Source organism: Aspergillus foveolatus (assembly GCF_047715535.1).
Source record: "Aspergillus foveolatus strain CBS 279.81 unplaced genomic scaffold BDW70scaffold_7, whole genome shotgun sequence".
NCBI lineage: Eukaryota > Fungi > Ascomycota > Eurotiomycetes > Eurotiales > Aspergillaceae > Aspergillus > Aspergillus foveolatus.
Window position 1 is genome coordinate 275,967 of NW_027396071.1, and position 25,497 is coordinate 301,463.

Sequence of the window (25,497 nt, forward strand, 5' to 3'; positions counted from 1 at the left end):
TACCGATACCTACCCTATTCGACACTCTCTATTCATTCCCCGGTTTCTCGCGCCCCCGATCTCCTCCCTCGATCTGGGCCGTTTGGCTGAGCCGCCCGGTCAATTTCCACCCCTCTCTCCGCCCTCACCTTGGAGACATTGTACCTTGGCTCCCCACCAGCCACTTGGGAAGGCCGCTTTTCTTTCAATCGCGACGTCAAGCCTTGACCTCTGCTCCTATCTCACCGTTTCCTTTCAAGTCTCTTTTCTTGTCTCCAGTAAGAATTGCTGGTGAGTCTCTTGAAAATTTCAACGTTCTTTCTCGGAAGGCTCCTGCTTCCGCCCGATATCCCCGTCCGTGTCTAACCATTTTGCTCCGCCTTCTCCTACAGCTCCTCCTGTGGTCGTCGGGCTTAGGAACCTTGGAGGTTTAGGTGTCTGCACCTTTCCCCGCAGAGAGAACATATGATCCCATGCCTACTCACGCCACGCCCGGGCCAGCTTCTAGTTCCACAATGTCCAGTCATGTGCCCGCCGTAACCGCCCCTACACCCTCCACAGCCAGCGAAAACTCGGCGTCCAAAGACTCTCATAGCTCCCCGATGCCCGAATCAAAGCCGGTCTCCGTGAATCGCAAGAAACAGAAGCGAAGAGAAAAGGCAGCTCGTTTAGCGGCGCAGCGTCAAGCAGCAAACGGACATGCGCCGAGTGACACATTGGACGTAAACGGCTCCAGTTCGACGGTGCTCGATAACGATGTATCGCATGAGCAAAGCGGCGGTGACGATGACAAAAGCGAGAAAGTGCTGAACGGACATGGGCACAACACCCAGGAGCTCCCGCATCCGTCCGAACATGATCCGCAAGGAGCAACTAGCCGAAAATCCAAAAAGAAACGAGGGAAGAAGGGCCGTAATGGATCGCAAGCAAGCTCAACGCCGATGTCGACTCCTTCAATATCGCTGTCCAACGCTCCACGCCCACCTTTATCGTCGCATTTCGGTTCCCAATCCTCCTCGAAGTTGATGAAAGAACGCAGCATCTGGAACACTTCAACGCAAGAAGAACGAGAAAATATCAAGACCTTCTGGCTTGAGTTAGGCGAAGAGGAGCGGCGCCAGCTTGTCAAGGTGGAAAAGGATGCGGTATTGAAAAAGATGAAGGAGCAGCAGAAACATTCGTGCAGCTGTACTGTATGCGGCAGGAAACGGACGGCGATTGAGGAAGAGCTCGAAGTTCTCTACGATGCCTATTACGACGAGCTTGAACAGTACGCCAACAACACCCAGGGATCATTCGAACGAGGACCGGCGATACTTCCACCTCCCGGACTGTACCAACCGCCGCTGCGGCCTCCTGGCCAACATACCCACACACATGGCCAGTTTCATCCCTCACGAGGTCGAATCCACGAGCCCGAAGATGATGAAGACTTGGAGGAGGACTATGACGAGGATGAAGAGGACGATGAGCCATATAGTGATGAGGAGTACGAAGATGACGAAGGAAGTGCTGCGCGCGCTGACTTTTTCGCGTTTGGCAATAGTCTGACTGTCAAAGGTAAGTCGCCTGAAATATACTTCTGCTAAACCTGGGGCTGATTTCGGATTCTGTCTCTACTTCATTAAATTCAGATGGAATTCTTACAGTTGCAGACGACCTATTAAAAAACGACGGAAAGCACTTCATCGATATGATGGAACAATTGGCGGAGCGGCGCATGCAGCGTGAGGAGGACACGCAATACGGCATAGCAGCAGCACATCAATCTCTTCACAGCAGTCATAATCATGGTCCGCTAGATGACGAGGATTACGACGAGGAGGAGGATGAGGACTACGATAGTCAGGAGGAGGAAGAATACGAGGAAGACGAAATGGTTTGCCACACAGACTGCTACAGTAGCAAGAACTCGGACTGATGATGATAGGACGCCATGACGGAAGAACAGCGCATGGAGGAGGGCCGACGCATGTTTCAAATATTTGCAGCTCGAATGTTTGAGCAGCGGGTGTTGACAGCCTACCGCGAGAAAGTAGCTGAACAGCGCCAGCAGAAGCTTATTGAAGAGCTCCTTGAAGAGGAGAACTTAAACGAGCAACGCAACGCCAAGAAAGCTAGGGAAGCCCAGAAACGAAAAGACAAGAAGAGACTCGCCAAGCTAGCAAAGGATGAAGAAAAGGCTCGAAGAGAGGCGCAGAAGGCTGCAGAGGAAGCTGCCGCTAAAGCTGAGCAGGAGAGGAAGCTCGAGGAACAACGGAGAAAGAAGGAAGAACAACGGAAGAAGCGGGAAGCTGAACGGAAAGCCCAGGAAGAAGAGCGTGCTCGTAAAGAAGCTGAAAAGCACAAACGTCTGCGAGAGGAACGAGAAAGGCAAGAGGAAGCTGAACGGAGGCAGCGTGAACAGAAGGAGCAGGAGAAGAAGCGACGGGAGGAGGCCAAACGAAAGGAGCGTGACGAGCGAGAATTGAGGGAGCAAAAAGCCAAGCAGGAACGAGAGCGTAAAGCTCAAGATGAGCAGTCGAGGAGGGAACGGGAACGAGTTGCGCAGGAGCAAGCCAAGCGGGCGCCGAACTTGCAGCCTGTGTCTCCTGTGTCCCCTCCTCCGCAGTCTGCGACGCCTGTGGTCCCTAAAGCTCCAACGCCCGCTAAAGGCCGACGCGCTTCTCAGCAGGGGTCACATAGCTCGTCTCCACGCTCCCAATCAGCCAGCGCAGAGGCGTCCCAGGTGTCTCCGCGGTCCGTTCCTTTATCACAATCATCGGGGTCATCTATTCCCAAATACGGCCTGGGTCACCCCATTCTTCATCCTCACCCAGGAGCTCCTATGTCTCCTTTGGGTCGAACTCATCCTCCTGGACTTTCTCCATCCAACCCCCCGGGGCTGTCGGGTTTAGTTCCGCGACCTCCAATGGGCCATGAGTTACCCACATATCCTCCACATTCAAGTCCCTACATGAACCAGCTCCGGGGATTCCCTGCCCCCAATGGTATTCCCGCACTTCCAGGGATGAACGGCACACGCCCAATGCACCCAGGTCGAGGATTCCCCCTCGATGCGCCCGGTATTCCTTTCCATGCCCAGCCGCCATTCTCCGGTATCTTTTCACCGCAGCCAAGTGGCTTGCCGCATGGCCATTCAAGGCAGCCGTCGAACTCCTTTGAACGATCTCCTCTTGACACGAGCGCTCAGCCATTCCCCATATCCCGACCTAGCCCTATCAAGCGCCCACCTAGTACTCAACAGGAACAGCACAACTCTCGGCGGGATGTAGACGAACTCAGCGCACAACTGGGTAGCAGTGCACTGCTCGATGACTCCGACGTTCCCCTTACTTCCTCACAGCTTTCCCAATCTCTTCCCGGAACAACGCCTGCCCCTGCAATGCCAGGTCCTGCACGAGCCAGCTTTACCGGTTCCTCACTATTCCCGGAACCTCTTAGTGGTGAGTTTGGGTTTGGTAACGTCATGATATATTAGCTAATGGAACTTCTAGTGGCCAAGCATGCCAATTTCCCCGTCAGTCCTGTTATAGGCGGCAGCACATGGGGTGCCCAGATGCCCTTCGGAGCCCCGTTCCCGGGCGGTCCAACATGGGGATACACGCCTGGTTAGTACTGAGTCAAGAGCCATTCTTTATCCAGCTAATGTGAGTATAGCGAACAATAACTGGCCAGCCAATAACAACGCTTTTGGTGCTGGCATCCATCATCGCGCGCACACGTCTCGGCCTGTTGCGATTCGACTCCTGGTAATTCAGGCCTGCAAGCAATTGAGTACCATGAGCCCTTCTAAGGACTCGGACGGGTATCACGATGTGAATGCGGTTCTCCGCCAAGTTGAGCAACTACGACCATCGAATGAGCCTTCCATTTCTCTCAAGGAGATGCTTGACATTTGCGATACCGAGGGAAACACGCAAAATGGCGGCGGGACTTTCTCAATCAAAAGCGGCCAGACAGGCGAGCTCGTCAAGTTTGAGCCAGACGCCGTTAGCACAACCACGGGCCACCGCGGCAGCATTGTCCCCGGCGAGATCGGAAGTCCCATTCCTAGCAGTACTATGCCGGCTCTTGGAGGAATCGGCCTAGGTACACCCCCTTCCTCTGCTCTTCGGCAATTTTCTTCTCCAACCACGGGTTTCTAGTCTAGGCGTTTCGGATGAACCAGGGGGTTCCTTTCAATCAGCTTCTTCATCAACGTTTTGGGATGGATTATAAGTTCTTACGGGTTAAGGTTAAAGCGTCATCTCATCTTTCGTCCTATCCTCTTCATCTTCCTCTTCCTCCCGCTTCTCATCTAAATCCACCTCCCATCACCACTTCAATCTTCTCCCAACTGCGCACATGTCCTTGATACGATATGATACTTTCCATCCTCCCTCCATCCTCCCTTCCTCTATCCGTTTTATGATGACATTGTTTGTGTTCGTGTTACTCTTCTACCCAACAACTTCATTGCTGTTGTTCTACATTTTCCCTTAAATTATCCATGGACATTGCCGTCATGTCTTGTATTCTTTTACCCTTACGTACGCTAGGCCACAGAGCCAGAACATGGCATACATGGTTCCTGCTCGTTCTATTCTCGAACAATGCATACACAACTCGAGGTTCATATCTCGTGGGTACTACGGTTAACTTACTTCGTTTTGACTTGATATGTAATTCTCGTAATGCTAGCCCATATGTACCTGGTAGTATTACAGTAGGGTGGAGGAAAATTCATCACACAATCAAGCCTGAAACACCCATCACCTGAACGGAACGAGCAAGTACGAATTTATATCGATGTCCCCTTTTTACCTCTCGACTTCAGTAGGTAACGAGTGGTGCCTTCCTAAGGTACTTCTCACCCAAACCACTTATAATGGAGACACGATGAAACCCCGCCGACTTCGCTCGTCTATTGGCCATCCGCCTACATCAACTCCTGTCCCGAATTTCCAGAAACTTTGTTTACCTAGCATGGTAAGTGCGGGTAAAGGGCCTTACGATACTCTTGTAGTGTGTAGTTTGAGTAGCGTTCACACCGAGGTTCCAAGTTACCAGTCGCCCGTCCCTGAAAAGTAGTACCCATCCACGGCTCGCTTCGCAAAACAGGGACCCCGTCGATCATCCTTTCCTTTACTATGGGAATTCAGGACCTTCATCCGCCTTTCTAATAGTGCTTCCGCTATGTCCCCTAAGAGAAAAATGCCTTGAACGTACTGTATCTGCTTCCCAGTTTACGCTTCGGTTAGAGAGTCAGACAGACTCTAAATAGCGGATACAAATGGTCCAACGCCACCTTTTAGAAGTACATCATTGATATAATGACCCTAGAAGAAACAACGGAGGGCGAGAAAAAGAGACTGTGTCATGGTATTGAGAGAAATGCTCAAAGGCAAACGAAGGGAATCTTTCTTACATACATATATCAGCATACAGATCAAAACAAACGCACTGAGCCTAATAGGCTAGGGAAGGGTGATTGATGTAAGGGAGTATAGGGCAGCAGCACTGCATAAAATGCTCGCCTCAAGCACCGAGCTCGCTCACTATTACAGATACAACCGTAATTGACGTGTATTTACCACCGATGGCATGCCTATGACGCAGTTTACTTGAAACATCCAAGATTCAAGTCTAAGACCTGGGTTCCGTAACCACGCCCTCAAACTCCCTCGCGCGGATATACTCGAGCGTGCGGTAGAAATGTCTTTTGGGGTTCTCGAGCGCCGGGTTCGGCTCGTCCTGGTCTGTTTGGAGATTCGAGTGGATGAGCTCGATCAGGCCATTGAGGTACTTTGTCGTCACGGTTTCGTTCTGCTGGTCGAAGTAGTAGACATATCGGTTGAGAATCTCGACAAAGAGTTCCACTGAGACGGCAGTGTCCATGCAGGCGTCTGCGACGCGGAGGGCGCGCTGTAAGCATTCAAGGACGCGTTTGCCGTCGCGGTAAAGCTGGTTTCGTTTAGCACAGTAGGATGGCAATCAGGGGGCTGTGGAGGACGTACGTTCTTGGGGTCTTCTTCGCCTCTGTGCGGGTTTTCGATGACCCACCAGAGATGACTAGCTAGGTATACTGCGCGGCATTGATCGGGTTTTTTGAGAAGTTTACTACCGTGAAGGGCGGCCTTTGTGATGAGGGTGTCATAGTTTTCTTTGGAGAAGCCTCGGGTGCCGTGGAGGGCGCCGGCGATGATGCAGACGGCTTGAAATTGGGCGCGGGAATCGCTGATCGAATCCTCGTAAATGGTAAAGGCTTGGGCGAAGAACTCGTAGCTGAATTCTTCGAAGCCTGTCTGATCGGCTACTTCACCGCACATTACGAATAGGCGCAGTGCAAGATCGGCGCATCCGGGGTTGACGCGCTGGTATAAATTGTTAACGCACTGATGCATGAAACGGTATAGCGCTGACGATTGTGATTGCCAATTGTCATCGTAATGCTCGCGAGATTTGAGTTTCCGTGCCAGACGGATCGAGGAGCTAACAATTGCGGGAAAGGTGTAGCGTATCCTCTCGTTGCCGTCTAGATACGCTTTTCGAGTTGCTTGGAGAAGCTAGACGTAGTTAGCAGCAGTAAGAAACTAATGACAGAAGCCAATTACCTTGAGTTGGGTGTCATTTTCTGGCGCCTGCAGTAAGTGAACCAATCTGGCCAACCACCCCTGTTCCTCAATTGTCTCGTCTGACTCGCCTCGTCGTTGTGAACCAGGATAACCTCCTTGCTGCACACCTTCTTTAATTAGTACCCTGAGGGCCTGTAGTACGCGGTCCAAGTTCTCAGTAGTAGTGATTAATGTTCGGTCCTTAAGAAGAGTGCGGGCAATTTCGCCCGCAACAGATCGTCGTGTAGAGTAGGATTGGGAAGACAAAAGGGGGAGGTAATGTGGCAGAGCCAGGGCTGTGAAAACGGAAACGTATGAGCGAAGCGGAGCAATGAGGAGGTGCAGAAGGTTCTGTTGTGTCGGTGCGGCGTGTAAGTCTGCATGGTCTGTGTACTCGGCTGTCTCCTTGGTAGCGAACTGAAGGATTTGATCAACATATTCCAAACGTTCAGGGTACGTGTTGAGCGCGAGGTTGACGAGTGAAACGAGGAGCGCCATCGTATCTTGAATTGGGAGACCACGGGATTTGATAAGGCTGACCACCTGCTCGTAAAATATGTCATACAATTTGATATCTTGAGGCGAAGTGGGCTTCTGGTCCTCGTCGCGCCCATTTGCCGTAACCTCATCGGCTGGCTTCGTCAGCTCCTCGCTTTTTGTCGGTCTCTGCTCGACGCCATTCTCCTGGGTAGGGGCGGCATCCTCTTTCGGTTTCTCCTGGGGCACCTCGGAGACCTTGAGATTTTCGATAAGCTTCGTGACGGCTTCCTCTTCCTTTTGCTTCCTCGTCTCTGCATTCATAGAGGTCTCGGCCTCTCGAGCCGCATAGGAGGACAAGCGGTCCATGAGCCCTATAACAATCTTCTTCAGATCCACATGCGGATTTAACCGCGCAATAGCTGAAAGTAATAGGTCGAGCGTATGTAAATGGAACTCATCGGGAAACACCTTAGTAATCACTATTGTCGCAGCGTTAGCATTCCGCACACCTCTTCGCCCAGTCATCCTCACCTTCCAGTAAATACTCCTGCGCCAAAACATCCCGGCACTGAACGACTTGTTCTAAAAGCGCCTGCAGAATCCCAGACTTGTACGTGTCCAAATCCACCAATTGGCTAAGGCGAACGACGTTACTACCAACCAGCAACTCCAGCTCCCGACGCTCCTGCATCCGCTTCTCCCGCTCTCGCGAGGGACCCTGGTGCTGAAGTCTCACCCATAATTTATTCATCTCCACAAAATTAGTCAAGACAAAGTTAATCGAGTCCTGGAGGTTCCCTTCAGGCCCGTTACCGGTTCCCGTTGGTAGGTAGTCTCTCGCCTGACCGGAAAGGTAATACCTCAAAAATAGCCCACGGATTGGGTGTTGCACGCCTCGGCTCATCTCCATCATGTCCTTCATGATCTCTTTGACAGGGGCATCCTCCACGGACATATAGACGGTACCAACGGTTATCATGAGGTAGAGCCGCGGAACAATATTTCCGGCATACTGAACCAATTCGTACAGATCCGCGAGGTGATTGACCGGGTGATTCTCTTTCAGGTAGACGGAGAGGTGGCGCAGTGCATCAAAGACAGCCATGTACAGTTCGTAGTATTGCTTGGGGCCTAGACTCGGTGTTCGGAGTTCAGAGACCAATGTCGATCTAGAAATGATACCGCGATATCAGCATTGCCGTTTTTGTATATACTGAGCAGTGACTCGCATCGTTGCAGCATATTCCACTGCTAACTGAAGCTCGGACTCACCCGCATTTGAGCGCATCCATCAGTTTGCCGGGCGTCTCGAGGCATTTTCGCATCATACTCGATTGCTGGCGCACCACCCCCAATGCCTCCTCCAGGAGACGACTCTGATCTTCGGACGGCGCTACCGAAGTAGCCATTGTGGTTATCTGACCAGGTAAGAAGCAAGAGGGGATCTGGTCAAGAGCGGAGATAGAAACGGCTTGGGTTTAGGCGGTAGGCAGCTGGAATGGCTCAGAAGAGAGGGGAGAGATGAAACTATGATAAAATCGGAGGGAAAACACTGCGACGGAAGAGATTTGACTGCTTTCAGGTTCCATAGAACAGAGAGTTGAGGTTCATTCATTAATCAGGGAGTTGGAGTTGAACGGTGCTGGAGTGGTGGAACTGGCATAATGCCGTTGACTGGAGGCGGGCATGCGACCAGTACGTAATGTATCAGGGCTGCTTTTCGTTACATTAATTACGTGAACATACAACTGTGTACTAGCACTTCCCGGTATTCGAAGTACAACCAATCTATTTCCAATCTATATCTATACTCATAAAAACAAATAATCAGCCGATGCATGAGAGGCCATCAAATCTCGAAACGCCGGTACCCATCTTCTGGTCAGTTACATCATTACCCGGTCTTGTCATCATCATTCACGCCATTGAAAAAGTCGATCTTGGTCCCGTTATGTCATAAAATGTAGTAGCCTTAAGTTGTGGTAGAAACGACACAGAAGAAACCGAGTAAAACACCCATTGAGTCTCCTAATGCCATCTCAGCCCCTCAAAGCAGTGCTGTTCAGACCCCTAGCCTTGAGACTCGCGGTAACAAGTTCAGTGGAGTTGAGCAGACCACGAGAGACGTAAACACTCCCAGTCTTATTGAGACCACGAGTATCGAAACGAGAATAAGCCGCAGTCTCGTTGCTGGCACGAGCCCGTAGATGAGAGTTCATAGACCTTCCAAAGGCGCGCGCAAGTCTGTCAATTACTCCCGTGGCGGTCTCTTCATCTTCGTCTTGAACTTCTTCTCCCGGGACTGGAGTCACTGCCGGGAGGATAGCCGAGCTGCTGTACGGAACGCCGATTCCAGCGCCCCATATCGCCGACGAGGAAGGCGACGGAGTTGTTGGTGTTTGGGATATCGTCACTGTCACTGTTTGTGGAGGAGCACCCGGCGCAGTCACGGTTTGGGTGATGGTTGAAACCGGGGGAGCAGGCTGAGGAGTGTCCGGAAGACCACCAACGTTGACCACATCGTAGTCTGCGCTTCGGCGCTGAACTGTGGTGTTGAAGATAGGACGAGTAAGAGGAAATGCGTTGGAGGTGAGGGCGAGAGCTAAGGAAAGGACGGCAGAGGTATGCATGGTGTTGGCAGTGAGTTGAAGTAATATATTCAACAATAAATAAAAATATGGAGTTTAGCCAGGAACTGAAGGAGGAGCAGAGAAAATTTATTACTCCTAAGCAATCTTGGGACCTCAGGGACTGTGGTTATGAAAAGTTGGATGAGACAGTTCAGTTGAGATGGTACAGCTTAAGAATCCCAGAGCAGACCAAGGTCACGGCTAGAGACTCTCGAAAAACCCTTAAAGTGGACCACTTGTTGCATAATGATCAGCATTTTGAGCCCATCATGTCCAAGCGATACGGCAGCTGGCGCGTCCTGATGTTCGAGCTGACAGCCGCCACCAAGTATACAGGAGGCTGGGCCATCCAAACAAACTACCAGCCACGGATTTTCTATGAACAGGCACAGAGTTATCGCAGTAACGCAACTATTTCATAAAGATGATCATACAGTGGATGAGAAAAATAAAATTAAAACAAGTTCTTGTTTGTCTCGATTTTTCTTCGGAATTTCTTCTAATTCGGATACAACTCTAGGAGCTTCAGGTTCGTTCTAGAGGCAGATGGTCTTCGGAAGGCAGAAGCCCTGCTGTGGCTGTGCTTTCAGTGTGGCGTTTACGTTCAACATCCAGTACTAGGTAGTGATCACCGGCCAAAACCCAAATGGGAGTCGGGTACCCGATAAGCCGACTACATAGTTATGCAAATATCTATTCTTAGTTTACTTATCTGCCTGCTCCTGCCGGACGCGCAATGCTCTGCATGTCCCAACACATACATAGATGCGTCAGAAGCTTAAACCAATGCAAACTATGTGGATTACTGTAAATGGAAGGAACTGCATGTGATTGTAGTATACTTGGTTTCTTCAAACCGAGTTGACATAGGTCACGGCGAACCAGCGCTTCCGGGACCGTGATGCTATTTTCAGATCCTCTTCTCTGGTACTTTCGGGTATTCAGGGCGTTTGACGATCGCCATTTAGTGGGTTTTCCAAAGAAAGTATGTGAGTAATGATGGCCCCCCGATCGGCCTTCCAAGAGTCTCAGCCATGCAGGGTAAACAGAAGCATATGTAGAATGGGTTGTGGTCATGTACAAACACTTCAGACCGGCATAATTGGGCACGTGAGAATTGAGGGCAAGAATGATGTTAAGTTACATGGCCAGATCCTCAATTCGAAGCAGTCCGCATCCCAGTCCGGCAGCCGCCCATCCCGCGCATGACTGGTTAGGGTTCCACGACAGCGCCGTGACGTGCGTCTCCTCCTCGTAAATGGTGACCACCATGGTCCCATTGACCATCTTGCGGTCCCCTGTCATATTCCGCAACAGACTGATGCTTTCAGCGCGGAAACCATCGTAGAATCGACTGACCCCGGGACTGCTTGGGTCTTCTCCTCGAACCCAGGTATGCGAGAACCAGGCCTGCTGCCATTGCTTTTCCTTGGAATGTAATAGTCTTCGTAAGGGATTCGTCGAAATTACTGTTCCCCCAGTACAGCCAATAAGTGCACTTGGGTGCCAAGGGCTGCACGTCGCTAAAGCAGAAACGGTGCTCGGCATTCGGGCGACCGCCAGGGTGGTGAAGAAGCGCCGCAAAGTCAACAGACGTACAAAGTCGTTTTCATCACTAGAGACGAATGAGTGTAGCCATGGCGAGTAGGTCAGATACGGCGAGCCCACTCGCATGCGAGTTGTTTCGACCACGTCCTTTTCATGGTCGACTATTGACGTTAGTCGCGTCTCTCCATCCATAGAGGTGGTAGCCACCAGATGCGCGTGAGTCGGATAACCGGGCGAGACGTTGAGAACATAAGTAGTGTGAATAGGATGGTAAAAGTAAGGTAGATTGTCAGTTTGAGGCTCATTTAAGGGCGGCGCAATGCTCCATACGCCAACAAATCCGTTGGCGCAACCCACAACAATGTCACTCGAGGACATCCATGCCACACATGTACATACTGTGGATGGGGGCCGCGCCTCAAACATAGGGGCATCGATTCTGTCTTCACAGTGTTAGTGCCTATCCACTACTTGATACAACCACAAAACTTACAAAACTCGGTCTTTGTGGGATCATTGTTCACCTTCACGTCAATAATTCGGACGTAACCATCGCCCCATACCCCAGCAAGTAGCCCTAAATTTCTGAAGCCGCCTTGGTTATCTTCATCCCGCGGCTTTCGGGTAATAGGACACCAGGCCATTCGCCTCAGGTCACCCCATTTAGTACATAAGATCAACCGTAGGCTGGGCTCGACGTTCATATCAATAGTTTTCGTGAGACCGCCATCCTCGCTAGCTCTGAACGCCCAGAGCTGCAGGGCACAGGGGTATGGTGCCGAGGACCGAAATGCTGCAGCTGCGTAGTCCTTCAACAGATCTGGATACGTCTGTTTCTGCTCATTCGTGATTGGAGCTACCACAGATAGAAACTGATCACGGCCACTTTGGTTCGGCACCCAGGCCAAACACTGGATGCGCTGCCCAATATTAAGTACCCAGCCCTGCCGTTTCTTTTTATTGGATGCGTCCTTTCGATTCCCACTCTTGAGCTCTCCCCACGCATCCCCAAAGTTGAAGACCTCGTACTGGTTCAGATTGAACTCCATTTGGTTGCCAGCGGGACCCATAAGCACAGTATGCTTTCCCTGTTTCGGTGTAGGCAAAAAGGTCGGGCGTGCTTCTTGCTCATTGATCTGCTCGATTCGTTGGCGTTTTCTGAATCGCCTACCGAGACCATCATCATCATAATACCAGTCCCAGCTGCTCGTCCTCTCCTTTTCATTATCATCCGGCTCAACTCCGAAAGTCAACCCATACTTGTAATCTCGCAAACCCTCCGCTTCGTCCAGCGACACCCGAGTCGGGAACGTAGAATCAATCCCCCTTGACCACCTATCCCTCGTATACAGTACAGCCAGAAGATCCCTCTCATCGAGCCCAAACGTCACCTGCAAATGAATTGATTTCCCTGCATGCTCAAGCGGATTCCATGCTCCTCGAGAATGAGTCTCGTCACCAGTCAGCACGATAGCGCCGTCGGGACGCCGCTTCTTAGTTGATCTGGGTTGATCGAGTCGCACCGGCTTTTGGGAGCCTTTAAGACGACGGCTTTTGGACGTTGCTGCTTCGGCTTTGGGGAAAACAGCTGCATCGACTTCTTCGCCATCATCTTCAGCGCCGGGTTCTCCAGCCTCAGATACATCATCACCGGGTTCTTCCTCCTCTTCCTCTTCTTGTGCCTGGAATTCCTCGTCAGAGTCATCGTCCCCTTGAGCTCGCCCTTTGCCCTTATTCTGCGGGGTCTTGCTGTCCTCTTCCCCAAAAATGGTAAGATCCAGGTCCTCTTCGGCAAAAGGGTCAACTGTGTAGGTCTTCCGTACACCGGACAAACGACCGGATCTACGACTTGAGGGCATGCTTGCGGTTAAGCAGCTCTCTCAGTCACAGCTCTTGAGCTAGCATATCTATATGTAGCCGACCCGGGTAGAAGAGCTACTTTGTAGAAGCTGATGTAAAAAAGGGCATGCCACCAGTAATATGTTTGGAAAACGAAATATAGGAGGGTAGAAGTCTTGAAGAATGATGCCGAGATGGGAACCATAGCTCCCGATCAGGTTTAGCGTATATCTTGGCGTTATATCTTACGCAGAGCCGTATTGTCGATCTAAACTCAACTTGGTTTTGGTTGATTTTGTAATTATATTTGCGATGTCAGGCCCCAGGCTTGTATGAGGTTTTTTTCTTTTTTATTTAAGAAGAAAAATCAAATACATAAGACAAAAAAGGGGGGAAGGAAGGGAATCGGTTCTTTGTTGATCAGATACTGCAACCTTACCTACTCGGTAAACTGCCCGCTTCTGGTTCAAGTCTTGTCGATGTCTACCCCGCTAATTGATAGCTGCGCATGCTCCAAGCAACTTCCAACATAACAGTAATTCGTTAAGATGGCCTTATCATCATATCCAGGAACCTTACACAACTATGTATGTGTCCAGTTACCTACTATATAGTCTCCTAATACCAACTGTGACAGGCACCCCGCTTGGTAGCTTTTGAGTTCAGGTCATCAGGCACCCCCAAGCCGCACAGTCTCCTCTTCATTGGCGGCCTCACAGACGGCTTGTACACGGTCCCCTACGTCCAGGAACTTGCAAAGGCTCTAGAACCAACTGAATGGTCCCTCTTCCATCTCCATCTCTCGTCTTCCTACGGTGGCTGGGGAATAGGTAGTCTTGACCGAGACGTGGAAGAGATCGGCCAGTGCATCGATTATGTCCGTAACCTGAAGCAGAAAACTACAAGCGGAGCCAAGGTTGTCATCATGGGCCATTCGACAGGAAGCCAGGATGTGCTGCACTACCTGTACTCGGCAAACCCGCCCCCGCGCAATCCTGATGTTGACGGCGTACATAGCCTAACGCGTCCAGCTGTGGACGGGGCGATCATGCAAGCGCCAGTATCGGATCGGGAGGCGCTGCTGCAATGCGCGAAGGAGAGCTCGGAGGCCCGCGAAGCATATGAGAAACTCGTCACATTTGCACGGGAACAACCCGCTCGTGCAATCTGTCCTATAGAGCTTTCAGGTTTGGTTGGGTTGGATCCTGTCACTCCGGTTAGTGCAAGGCGATTCTGGAGTCTTGCAAGCCCTGAGAGTCCTGAGAGGCCGTCAGAAGATGATTTGTTTAGCTCTGATTTGACGGATGAAAGGCTTGGTGAGACGTTTGGCCGGATTGCCGAGCGCGGCTTGCTGCGGACCACTCTAGTGGCGCTATATTCTGGCAATGATGAGTATTGCCCCAGTTGGGTAGGTAAGGAAGCTCTATTGGAACGATGGAAGCGTGCAACAGATGCGGGAGGGGAGAAGAAGTGGGACGACGAAAACAGTGGTATCATTCCAGGGGCGAGTCACAATGTCCGAGACGAAGGTCAGGCGTGGATGATTGAGCGCATCCTCAACTATCTCAATCGGATTTGAGGACCGAATTAGAGAGCGTGTAAGGTAAAACAAGAACAGATTATCAAACGGATATAGAGAGCATTAATATACAGACATAGGAAAGATAAGTGCGTTGGTCATCAAAGACTGGGTAAAGGGTGAAAGCAGCAAAATCGGTAAAAGAATGGCAGAGAAGAATCAAACATTAAGCCAGAGGTTAAAGACACCCTTCAAATACTCCACAATCTCACTGCCCCCCAATTTACTCTCTCCATACAGCCGGTCAACAAAGGTGATCGGGCACTCCGCAACCTTGTATCCCATCGCCTTGGCCCTGACCATCATCTCCATCTGAAAACTGTAGCCCTTACTCTGCGTACTAGAAATCACCTTCTCCAGCACACTCTTCCTGTACAATCGAAAGCTGCCCGTCAAATCACTCACACCAGGCATGAGCATTACATCCGCAATCAAGTTCGCAGTGCGCGACGTAAACTTCCGGAACAGATCCCACCCGTACACCCCGCCGCGAATGCCATCACGAGAAGCATAACGCGTGCCGGTGACAATGTCGGCGTCTGTCTCCTTCTGGATGCGGATCATCTCCGGGATGAACTTGGGGTGGTGGCTGAAATCGGCATCCATGATAATCACGAAGTTTCCGGTTGCGAATTGCAGCCCGTGGACGTAGGCAGTTCCGAGGCCGAGCTTTCCAGCGCGAGGTTTCAAGACGATATGGTCGGCGCCCCATACATTTTGGAGCTGTTTGGCGACTTCGAGCGTACCGTCCGGGGAGCCGTCGTCGACGATGATTACCTCCCACTCCAGCTTGCTGTTTGACAACATATTAGCTTTCTTTTCTCCTTTCTTTTAACTGTTTGCTTCATTCGATCAGTAACCGTATGGGATATGGACGCCGCTCACTTCTCGCGAAATGTCCGTTCCAGGAGCCAGCATATGATAGGGAGGTTCCTCCGTTCATTGTACGTCGGAAGGATGACGGAGTATTTGTTGTCCTTGGCCATTGTGAAATCCAGAATTTTAAATGAGCGACTGATTTGATTTGCGATGCGACGCAATTGCAGAACGTGGAGACGGTGTTGATCGAGAGCTCAAGTCTGGGTTACGTTGCTCCCAAGACACGAGAGATCCGCTGTGGTCGCTAAGGAGCTTCAGGGTAAATCTGGCCGGTTCGCAATTCCTGCAGTCCACTTACAGCACTCTACGCAATTCAAAAAAAAGTCAATCGCATTATACTCTCATTTTATATTCATCTTAACACATAATATGATACAAGATAAACCAATTTCTATCGTTTTTAAACCCGGCAATTACGATAGAAATGAGGACACATAAACTGGGTTAATAACCCTCTGCCCCATCCAGCTTCCCCCAGAATCCCTTCCCAACCTTTCCCCCATCGTCAATTCGATTATAAGGCTTGTCGTGCCTCTGGTCAATCTCTTCATTATGCCTTTTCACATCCTCGGGCGCATCAGACTTCGTGCTTCCGTCTTCTTTCACATTCGATGTCTGACGGCCATCATTGATGACCGGTCTAGCTTTGTCGGACTGTTTCTTCGGAATATCCTCTTCGAGCACGCCGCTCCTGGATTCGTCCTGCTTGTATGAAGGTTGGGACTTGGTGGGGTTCTCTTTGCTGACGTTAGGGGGTGGTGCTCCTAAAAAGTGTTAGCAGTGGGTGGCAGAGCTGACGAACTGCACGCACCTGGATGCTCCATATCACGGGTCGGTGCGTTCCTGTCTTCTCCAGGATTGGATTCGCCATCTCCGTAGGTGCTCTGCCCGTAGAATCGTTGTTGAAGGAAAACAGGGAATCGGGAGGTCCTAGGGTTGACGGCTCTGATTGAGCGGCTGAGGGAGGTCATGGTTGGCAATGACTGTGGATTTTCTTGAATCAAGATATACGCAGGTATGTGACTAGATCAAAAAAATTGAAGACGACGGATAAACCTCGTCCATTTTATATGAAGGCGTGCATAGAGGTAAGGTTGGTTGTCGACGAGCATATGACGTTGTTGGCCGTCATACTTCCGGATCTTCGCTCCTCAGGCGACGGAGACATCTAAATCTACGAAGCAGTGAGAGAAGCTACTAGTCTAGGTCGTGCTGTCACAGTGTGATATTTTCCCAGAATATACATCAGTAGTTGTATTTATTTCTCAAAATGTCTGAACATAGGGCTGTCTTCATGCCCAAGGACATCATCCACACCGGGCAAATAGCTTTCGAAATGATGTGGTAAGATCCAAAGTCGAGCAGAAATAATAAGCGACTGGGCGGAATCCGAGGACCATATGCACCGTGATATACCACTGAACGCCGTACGCGTAACCAGACAAATAACAGTAAACGAGAGTCGAGATCCAACCGAGGCATGGCAGAGCGTCACAAGGATGAAAACAAGTGATATCATAAACTGAAAAAGCCAAAACAAAGAGTAGTAGTCAATCAAACAAAATACATGCCATTCTTAATGGACAAGAAACCAGATTATCACGCCGAAAGAGAAACCATGTAGACCACACGAGAAGAGGCCATCGCTCATAGGTAAAAATGCCTTGATAACGCCGACGCCACGATATAAGCCGTTGTTGGTTGATGTTTATCTCGGACAAGCCGGGCTAGTCGGTCAATGAAACACAATAACATATGCTTTGATATTGCGCCTTTGCCGTTTGAGTAGTGCTTCCATATTGCCCTGTTGTTGTTGTCGCTGTTGGTTCGTTCACGCTAATTCCGATAGTTTCGGGGGAAACTGTCGTATATGCCCCGTCATCCAGAACTTGCATTTGTTGACAGTACGGGGCGTGCGCCTCCGCATTGTCTCGCTTTTCCTCCATTTTGATCCTGCGTGGATAGTTCGACAGCGAGCTACCCCGTCGTGAGAGCGAATCTGTGGTGTAGACTTTGCTGTCTTCATCATCACTAGACTTGCTGCTCGTGCTCGAGTCAGAAGATGAGTATCGCGACTCTTTGGTAGTCTCATTGATGTAGAGGAAAAACTCCATGGCCGTACTGTTCCACCAGCAGAACCAGGGTCGATCACCCACGTCACTCGAGCGCTTGCGGTAATGTATACCGGCGAATACTTCGTCTTCTGAAACTGTCCGTGCGGATAGGTCTGATGATGAGAAGGTATCTTCAGGAACAACCACCAGTTTGTCAAAAAATGTGAAGAAATTCAGAGCAGGTCCGAGACTAAGGTCACTTGTATCCATCACCAGGTCGAGTGGCATTGACGGTTGCGTGAAGAAAGGGGCCTGAGCACCATAAGTCAGAGTCTTTGGTAGCGGCTCGCTGTAGAAATCAATCGTCTTGTCCTTGTCGCCTCCAACCTCGATCGGAATAGGGTTCTGGCTATAACAACCCCATGACGGAGTTTGATCTTGATCAAGGATACAAAATTTTGACTGGTTTTTCGGCGCGGCTGGGATAGCAAACCGGCCTGTTGGTATAGGTGGCATGTTGTACGGAGTGGCGGTCAAAGGAGTTGCGTCCGTTCGAGGCGGAACTGTCATGGTAAGGATAGTCGTTTCCGGGGAGTCATTCGCGTCCTCTGCTGCTTTTTTGGCGCCTAGAATACCTCCAATAGCACCCCCAATGCTTCCCCCAACAATCATGACAACCGATATTAAGACTAATGTCCAAACCGGGAGTCCGCAGCATACTTTTTTCTGACCCCTTCTCTTTAACTTTTCCTCAAACGCCATAACACCCGTAGGAGGCGGTCCGTCCAGGGCTCCACCCCCGCGTTCAGTCGGTTGGTCTCCAGCAGCTAATGCTCCAGCGGCCATTGTTCCAGCAGTCACCGTCCCAGCAACCATTGTCCTAGAAGATGCATCCGATGTAGCAGCTCCTCGATCGCTATTACCGCTGGATTGGTTTGAGTTCACCGGGTCATCCGGAAGTGCGACGACAGAGGGTTCTAGCTTGGGCGAAGCGCCTTCGGGGTAACGAGAATATGGTGGAAGCTGCTCCGTATAACCGTCTGGTCCGATTAAGTCGCCAACATCATCAGCGGCACGATTGGGGGGTCTTTGATACGCTTCGTGATTGTGTCCCGGAAATCCCAGTGGGATGATCGGATCATCCAATCCCTCCTCAACCACAACATTTTGTGAGTACATAGCATACGGATGCTGCGGACCATTTGAGTCTATCAAAGGCCCATCTACCGGGCGGATCGTGGAGGTAGTGGCCACACTGGGCGAGCGACTAACGCCGACCTGCGGGTACATCGCGTATGGGTGACTTGGACCGGTGGCACCGGTATATGGACTAAGGGCACGAGGGGGAAGTGAAAAGCGGGACGACGTGCTTTGACTGCGCTGCGCTGTCGAGTGGACTGTCGAATTTGATGTGACGGAGTTGCGATACGATAGGTCAAACCCTTTTTGGGGTAAGCTGGAACGTTGAACTGTATCCTGTTCGAACGAGAGACGGGCGTCGTCCCGGAACGGATTTTCTAGTAGCTCATTGTCATTGTCGTTTGCGGACGTATCATAAGGCTTCTGGTGATGGGGTAATGATGATCGAAGGGTATGTGAGGACGCAATAGATGAAATGGACGGACTTCGTGGCGTTAGAGTCGATCGTTCCGACTCCAAGGGTTCCAAAGAGTACTCGTCTGCGAAGACATTGGGATTTGACGAGCGGCCAGACGTAGACTGGTCATGCATTGAATCAGGGGCGTGATGCCCGGATCGAGACCGAGAAGACTGCGAATAGGAGCGAGAATGATCGGAAGATAGACGCCCAGACATGGCGTTATACAGCCCTGGCGGGCTTCCCAGTCGGATCGGTCAATATTACCGAAGGTTCGAGTCAATCCGTCACTTAGGTTGGTTTAAATCAGGCTGTCGGGTCCACGGCAAAGGAGTGTTGGAGAACCGCCGCGGAAGCGTTGGAGGACAAAAGAACGGGGGGCGACCCAGGCGGCAGAGCAAAGAGTGGGAGATGAAGTTAGATGGGGCGAGTTGAGCCGGAGAGTCGGTATGGGAGGCGTTAGAGTGTCGAGATGGATGGTCGTCAGTGGTGGGTGAGGAGGCAGATCTGCGATGAGAGGAAGGGAAGAGGATTGAGAGGGTAATGGGAGTGGGCGCCTGAGGAATGAGGAATGAAATCGTCAATTTCGGGACTAGCTTGGTTCTGTTCTTGGCTGAGAAAATAATTCGACCACAGTTCATTATTGGAAGGGATCTACAGAGTACATCACGGGGAGATAAGAGTCCCTTCAGTTCGTTCTCGAGGCCATGGCATCTTGTTACTATTCCTGTGGCCGAAAACTAGGGATATTCTCAGCTTAATCCATATCCTTTTTCGCTTCCACTTGGCCCGATCATCGTTAGTAATGCATGCTGCGCCTCAGTATCCTCGGCCCACCATGTCTCTAGCGAAATCATACCCTGCTAAGTGTGTTCCGGATCATCCTCGGTGGAGGATGCATAAGGCTAGTGTTTCTGAAGTAGTCCAAAAAAGGCGAGGACCTTAACCAACCTATCACCGAGAGTCCGCGACAGCCTTCTATGTCACCAAACTTGGTCGTTCAACCGATTGTTCCCCGCCGGTCCTTGGCATCTTAAACCCTCAACCATACTGAGTACAGAGTTGCAGAGCAGTAATTTGTCGAAGACAGGGTTCCCGCTGTTCGCAACCAATATCCGGCAGGAATTGTATCACCCCCCAACTGGGAGTCAGCCTGTCAGGGACGGAATTCTATCCAAACTCAAACGGAGACAGGACCGTTGGATCCGGTTACTGGTGGAACCAAAGCAGGATTCTGTACTTCGTAGCCTTACAGATTAGGCGCTATGAGTTCTTTGTATGTCTGAATCGATTAACGCTACTCAATTTGAATGCGAAAGAGCTCCCTTGTTTACGAAGCATTGAGGCTGACTCCGCATTCCGAAAGGCTCATCGTCGTCATCAGATTGCAAGGAAAGCAGTGAGGTCACCTGATCGGCACTTAGATGCGAACACGGTCATAACATGATAAAAGTAACCGTGCTGCCAGCAGCACATTCGACTAGCACGTCCGACATTACTGAGTCGATATACTCAAGCAATCCAATGATATTTTTCATTCTTCAGTGAAAGCCAAGCTGGCCCATAATTGTCAGTCTCTCGCCCTAGGAGTGTCGCGGATCCAAGACCTAGATTATCGGAAGATTTATCTCTTCGTTTCCCACTTGATCCTCATTGCATGACGTGAGACTCACTCGGCCCAAGGCGGACCTAGTTCGAGAAAAAGACATTGTTTCAGACGTTGTAACCAGGTGCATGCACGAGCTGTCAGCGTTTCTCCTATGGCATGGAAATTATGCCCAAAAGGAGGCGCTACTGCACGGGGTTCCTCCCAGATACGCCGATTTTATTTTAGCCTTTCGATGATGCAAGCCTTGGGCGAGTGAAGTTAGGTTAATAGACGGCAGCCACTAATGACGGCTTCGCGAAAGCTTTGGACGATGAATGCTCGTATACTCTCTTCAAGTTCTGGCATCCCAAATCGGTGATAATATGGCAGTGATTCTTCAGAGACTTATTCAAAATGATCCTGAAACCAATCCAGAACGAATCCATTGCAATAATGGCAGGCTGGCGCCAGCACACCAAGATTGTTACCCGCGCTTGTACTACTGCAAGCTGCTCATCAAAAGAAATGTCAATGACCTTAGTGACCATAACTCACCAATTCGTTAGGACTGCCTCTTCAAGGCTAGTATGTCTAATAGCCTCACAGCTCCTTTCTCCCCCCATCCTTCTATTCCACTTTGAACGGACGGTCTCACACGGACATACCATGCCCAAGCACGCCTATCCAGGTCCTCTGCGCTCAGAGTGGAAGCCCATGATTGACACACCAGATCGACAGACCGTAGGAGATGACTTAAGCAGATTTCTCTTTCTGTCTCGAACTTTGTTACGCTCTTTCTCTTTAATGATGCTGACTCTCCTTGATCCTTATCAGGAGATTTAACGAACGATTTGAGAAGATATGAGCGTGCTGACTCTGGATTATGTATTGGAAGCGCCTTGCTTGTATTCGCAGCTGTCTCAGACGGATATGATTCACCGCGTTTTAACGCCAGGACATCAATACCCCAAAGCGATGGCCTGGGCTCCGAGTCGTCCGTAAGACATTGCCCGAATATGTCATCGGAAGTGGCCTCCGCGCCCTGAGATTCCTGCGAGGATCGACCCTCTCGAGGATTGTAGTCCCACCGTTTCAACACCTTGATTTCCCTGCCCAAGACCGAAACAGTGGGCAGACCGTCGCCCCATCCTTCCTGCTCAGCAGATTTGTCGCTTTCAAGACCCAAGCTGATGGCTTTCGAGCGGCTATTGGCGCTAACAACAGCTTGGGCCAGGCTGAGCCTACTCGATATTGGCTGCTCAGGCATTGTGTACTTCAGAACACAGACAGCAAAGGCAAGCACTAGTGGTGCTCTATTTGTGAAGAGCACTATATCCGAGAGCTCTTCTTCACTGGCTGTTGAGACCGGAAGAGCCAGTGCACTTTCCACTGTAAATGGAGCATCCGTAGAACTTCGTAATGACGATTTAAGCTTCTTTTGAGGCGATCCATCTTTGCTTTCTGTAGGTGCGCTACGTTTCTTGGATGCTCTCTTGGCAGCATTTAGCACTTGTTTCGCCATCTTGTCTTCTTTGAATATCTCCTGTAATGGCGTGAGCCCCTCCTTTGCTATATTCTCTGGGCTGGGAGCAGGTCAGTGTCTTTAATAAAGATTGCCAGAACTGCTGCCATACGTACGTCGTAAGATCTGCCTTTCGAAGCTCATTTACTTTGCCCATGGCTGTCGCTAAGGGCACTTTGGCATCCTGCGAGAGGAATCGAAGGATTGCTTGCACCTGAGAAGCTGCCATTGCTCTTTTTGACTATCCTTAGTGATGATAAAGCAGTAACGAGTCGTAGGCAAAGTGTTGGTTAGTAGATGAGGTAGGTCACTGTGGTTCGCAAGATGCACCAAATTTTGGCCTGAGCCCCAAGGCAGCAGCAGCTCTTCCGCCTCCGCTCAAGTCCGTCCCAAACAGCTTTCCATTCACGAACTGTCGCCGCATACAAGTTGAGACTTGACATTTGACATCCGAGTTCCATTTTGCGACATCTTTGACGATCGGCCTGCTGCTTCTGCTGCCTCGTCAGCATGGCAGACAATTCCAAATCCAAGGCTTTCCCAGACATCTCGTCGAAGCTGTCTGCCCCGGCCAAGAAGTCGCTCTTTGAGCGCCAGAAAGCCGAAGCCGAAGCCAAACGTGCCCGCGAACGCGCCGAGACAGCTGCGGTATACGAGGACTTTGTCAAATCATTCGAAGATGACTCCCCGGCCCCTGAACGCTCGACATTCGAGGGAAAGCAGAATAGATTCGCGCACAGGAACACTGGCTTTGGAGGACCTGCAAAACGACATTTCACGAGCTCCGGTCCGCGCATGAGTGGTCCTGGGACGCTGGGACCGCCTCCACCATCACTCTCTCGAAAACGCAACCACGAAGGCTTTCAGCCGTTACATCGGAATTGGGAATTTGCGCAGGGGACGCTCGGATTCGATAATGCCGCCGGTGCGGCTAACTCCGCTTTTCGCGCATCGGACGATGAGGATGAGGGTAATGCGGAAGCGAAGGAGGCCGAGAGGGCTGCGGCTAAGCCGACATTGTATCTTGCGTCTCTTCCCCCTGGGACCTCTCAATCTGTGGTCAAGGCTCTAATACCTACGGTGCTGACCGTCGACAATGTCAAATTCCTACGGCCCTCGGGCCAGACCGCCACCGAACGCAAGTCGGTCTCAGCCATTGTGACCCTTGCAAGTGAATCCGCCGCATCTGATATTGATAGCAGTGTCAGTGCATTGCAGAACCGGTATCTCGGGTGGGGCTACTATTTGTCTATTTCGAGGCATCTATCATCCGCTGCGATTGGTTCGACAGTTGCCATCGGGCCCTCCTCCACAGGCTCCCTTCCATTTGGAGCAAAGCCAGTAACCCCGGAGCTGGGGGGTCGACTTAACCGTGCACCACCGCCTGGTCTGCATCGGGGTGGCTTCGCTCCTCCAAGCTCTTATGGACCATCTTATGGTGGCAGCAGCTCTACTCTGCAAGTGGAGGTGAAAGCACCCTCTGATTTGAAGCAGCTTAGACTTATCCACAAAACCTTGGAGAATTTGCTAAACTACGGCCCCGAGTTCGAGGCCCTTCTCATGAGCCGACCAGAAGTCCAGAAGGAGGAGAAATGGGCGTGGCTATGGGATGCGAGAAGCCCCGGCGGAGTATACTATCGATGGAAATTATGGGATATCATCACAAATAGCCGCTTCAAAGACCAACGAGGGCGCTCACAAAAGCCCTTCCCGATCTTTGAGGGCGGCGCAAGCTGGATCCCACAGGACAAGCTCACATTTGAGTTTACTACTCGATTAGATGAACTCGTGTCTGACGAAGACTACGACTCGTCGGATGAGGACATATCCGATGGAGAAGACGACCGACGGCAACATGGTGGGCTGCCTCCCACTGACGGCATTGGAACAGGAAATGAAGGTTTAGGCCATATGAATCCTTTGAAAAAGGCGAAGTTGGCTCACCTCCTCGCGCGACTTCCTACCACTCATGCAAAGCTACGCAAAGGCGATGTGGCGCGAGTCACCGCATTCGCCATTAAACACGCAGGTGCAGGGGCCGACGAGGTGGTTGAAATGATTGTGTCAAACATTATTGAGCCTTTTGTCTACACTGGGGCGAACCCTGATCGTGAGCTGGAGAAGGGGCTCGCTCGAAAAGAGCAGAATGGTGATGGCGCCAATGCAGCGCCAACAGATAGGGCGGGGAAGGAAAAACTGGATACCTCCTCCGCGAAGTTGGTTGGCCTGTATCTGATCTCTGATATCCTCTCCTCATCAGCCACCAGCGGCGTACGGCATGCCTGGCGATATCGGCAGCTGTTCGAATCAGCACTGAAAACACATAAAGTATTTGAACACCTAGGGAGACTTGAGAAAGAGCTGAGCTGGGGACGGCTGAGGGCAGAGAAGTGGAAGCGCAGTATAGGTTCTCTTTTACATCTTTGGGAGGGGTGGTGCGTATTTCCACAGTCGAGTCAGGAGCATTTCTTCCAGGTTTTCGAAAAGCCACCGCTCACGGAAGAAGAGCTGCGAGAGGAGAAGGAGAAAGCAGAGTCTGAACGGGCAGCTGCCGCAATTTCCAAGAACAAGAGCCGCTGGAAGGCTGTTGACGAGGATTCATCTGCTGCTGCTCGCTTTGAACCCGGCCGTCCTTCAGAAGGCAAACCCCCTTCGGCGGAGGTCCATCAAGAGGTTGCTGAAGACATGGACATCGACGACGAGCCGATGAGTGATATTGATGGCGAACCAATGGAAGATAGCGATCTAGAAGACATTGATGAAGATGAAGACCCGCGCGAAGGAATCGAAGAGGAAGATAAACCAAAAGAGCAGCCTCAGACAACGTCTGAAAAACCACCAGAGATACCAGCCGGGCCCGTTCGCAAACCACGGCCCAAAGCGGAGGACATGTTTGCGGACTCTGACTCGGACTCAGAAGGCAAGATAGAGTAGCACACGATATGTATAAATGATTGAACACAATCTCAGACCTCTATGTTAACATGAGTCCTTATTTTCAGTAGATGTTTCCAGGCTTCTACCCCGTAACTAGTCAATCTTAATGCCTTAGATTTTAAGGCAGCGCTAAGGCCAGGCCCACAATTTGTGCCTCTCCCCTCTCCAGTCTCGGGAATTCCTCCTCAGGCTTCTCTTAAGGCTGTTGATCGGGCAATCACTCTCATTTCTCCTTATTACCTCTATCGCGTCCAACGCAAATCTTCTTT

General features: G+C 50.8%; 11 protein-coding genes across 11 annotated transcripts; 3 read left to right on the forward strand and 8 right to left on the reverse strand.

The window, feature by feature from the left end:
- The first annotated feature begins 19 nt into the window (after positions 1 to 19).
- Positions 20 to 4,620, forward strand: BDW70DRAFT_129824 (putative stress response protein Nst1). Its single transcript, XM_073735696.1, has 6 exons — positions 20 to 270; positions 372 to 1,539; positions 1,614 to 1,858; positions 1,910 to 3,425; positions 3,477 to 3,590; positions 3,640 to 4,620. Exons 2-6 carry the CDS (start codon positions 453 to 455, stop codon positions 4,125 to 4,127), a joined length of 3,450 nt encoding a protein of 1,149 aa, XP_073599141.1. The 5' UTR covers positions 20 to 270; positions 372 to 452; the 3' UTR covers positions 4,128 to 4,620.
- Positions 4,621 to 5,271: 651 nt separating this feature from the next.
- On the reverse strand, positions 5,272 to 8,692 carry BDW70DRAFT_129826 (vacuolar protein sorting-associated protein 35). The gene is made up of 5 exons (XM_073735697.1): positions 8,328 to 8,692; positions 7,587 to 8,224; positions 6,576 to 7,534; positions 5,979 to 6,527; positions 5,272 to 5,925 (listed from the first exon to the last, which is right to left on the reverse strand). The coding sequence occupies exons 1-5, from the start codon at positions 8,462 to 8,464 to the stop codon at positions 5,608 to 5,610; spliced, it is 2,601 nt and encodes an 866-aa protein (XP_073599142.1). The 5' UTR covers positions 8,465 to 8,692; the 3' UTR covers positions 5,272 to 5,607.
- A 134-nt stretch (positions 8,693 to 8,826) lies between these two features.
- Positions 8,827 to 10,162, reverse strand: BDW70DRAFT_129827 (uncharacterized protein). Its single transcript, XM_073735698.1, has one exon. It carries the CDS (start codon positions 9,683 to 9,685, stop codon positions 9,095 to 9,097), a length of 591 nt encoding a protein of 196 aa, XP_073599143.1. The 5' UTR covers positions 9,686 to 10,162; the 3' UTR covers positions 8,827 to 9,094.
- A 416-nt stretch (positions 10,163 to 10,578) lies between these two features.
- On the reverse strand, positions 10,579 to 13,092 carry BDW70DRAFT_171242 (transcription factor TFIIIC subunit TFC6; the record flags this gene model as incomplete). Its single annotated transcript, XM_073743171.1, has 2 exons — positions 10,579 to 11,676; positions 11,727 to 13,092. The coding sequence occupies 2 exons, from the start codon at positions 13,090 to 13,092 to the stop codon at positions 10,826 to 10,828; spliced, it is 2,217 nt and encodes a 738-aa protein (XP_073599144.1). The 3' UTR covers positions 10,579 to 10,825.
- Positions 13,093 to 13,605: 513 nt separating this feature from the next.
- Positions 13,606 to 14,731, forward strand: BDW70DRAFT_108791 (uncharacterized protein). Its single transcript, XM_073734473.1, has 2 exons — positions 13,606 to 13,659; positions 13,710 to 14,731. Exons 1-2 carry the CDS (start codon positions 13,621 to 13,623, stop codon positions 14,649 to 14,651), a joined length of 981 nt encoding a protein of 326 aa, XP_073599145.1. The 5' UTR covers positions 13,606 to 13,620; the 3' UTR covers positions 14,652 to 14,731.
- On the reverse strand, positions 14,731 to 15,800 carry BDW70DRAFT_108794 (dolichyl-phosphate beta-D-mannosyltransferase). The gene is made up of 2 exons (XM_073734474.1): positions 15,537 to 15,800; positions 14,731 to 15,444 (listed from the first exon to the last, which is right to left on the reverse strand). Exons 1-2 carry the CDS (start codon positions 15,635 to 15,637, stop codon positions 14,811 to 14,813), a joined length of 735 nt encoding a protein of 244 aa, XP_073599146.1. The 5' UTR covers positions 15,638 to 15,800; the 3' UTR covers positions 14,731 to 14,810.
- A 27-nt stretch (positions 15,801 to 15,827) lies between these two features.
- BDW70DRAFT_108799 (uncharacterized protein) lies at positions 15,828 to 16,623 on the reverse strand. Its single transcript, XM_073734475.1, has 2 exons — positions 16,342 to 16,623; positions 15,828 to 16,294 (listed from the first exon to the last, which is right to left on the reverse strand). Exons 1-2 carry the CDS (start codon positions 16,499 to 16,501, stop codon positions 15,975 to 15,977), a joined length of 480 nt encoding a protein of 159 aa, XP_073599147.1. The 5' UTR covers positions 16,502 to 16,623; the 3' UTR covers positions 15,828 to 15,974.
- Positions 16,624 to 16,739: 116 nt separating this feature from the next.
- BDW70DRAFT_108807 (uncharacterized protein) lies at positions 16,740 to 17,153 on the reverse strand. Its single transcript, XM_073734477.1, has one exon. The coding sequence runs from the start codon at positions 17,047 to 17,049 to the stop codon at positions 16,789 to 16,791; it is 261 nt and encodes an 86-aa protein (XP_073599148.1). The 5' UTR covers positions 17,050 to 17,153; the 3' UTR covers positions 16,740 to 16,788.
- Positions 17,154 to 19,531, reverse strand: BDW70DRAFT_108806 (uncharacterized protein). The gene has a single exon (XM_073734476.1). The coding sequence runs from the start codon at positions 19,397 to 19,399 to the stop codon at positions 17,258 to 17,260; it is 2,142 nt and encodes a 713-aa protein (XP_073599149.1). The 5' UTR covers positions 19,400 to 19,531; the 3' UTR covers positions 17,154 to 17,257.
- Positions 19,532 to 21,331: 1,800 nt separating this feature from the next.
- Positions 21,332 to 22,520, reverse strand: BDW70DRAFT_156993 (uncharacterized protein; the record flags this gene model as incomplete). Its single annotated transcript, XM_073740277.1, has 2 exons — positions 21,332 to 22,352; positions 22,408 to 22,520. The coding sequence occupies 2 exons, from the start codon at positions 22,518 to 22,520 to the stop codon at positions 21,332 to 21,334; spliced, it is 1,134 nt and encodes a 377-aa protein (XP_073599150.1).
- Positions 22,521 to 22,751: 231 nt separating this feature from the next.
- On the forward strand, positions 22,752 to 25,225 carry BDW70DRAFT_171244 (SWAP/Surp domain-containing protein; the record flags this gene model as incomplete). The annotated part of the gene is made up of 1 exon (XM_073743172.1): positions 22,752 to 25,225. The coding sequence occupies exon 1, from the start codon at positions 22,802 to 22,804 to the stop codon at positions 25,223 to 25,225; it is 2,424 nt and encodes an 807-aa protein (XP_073599151.1). The 5' UTR covers positions 22,752 to 22,801.
- Positions 25,226 to 25,497: the final 272 nt, after the last annotated feature.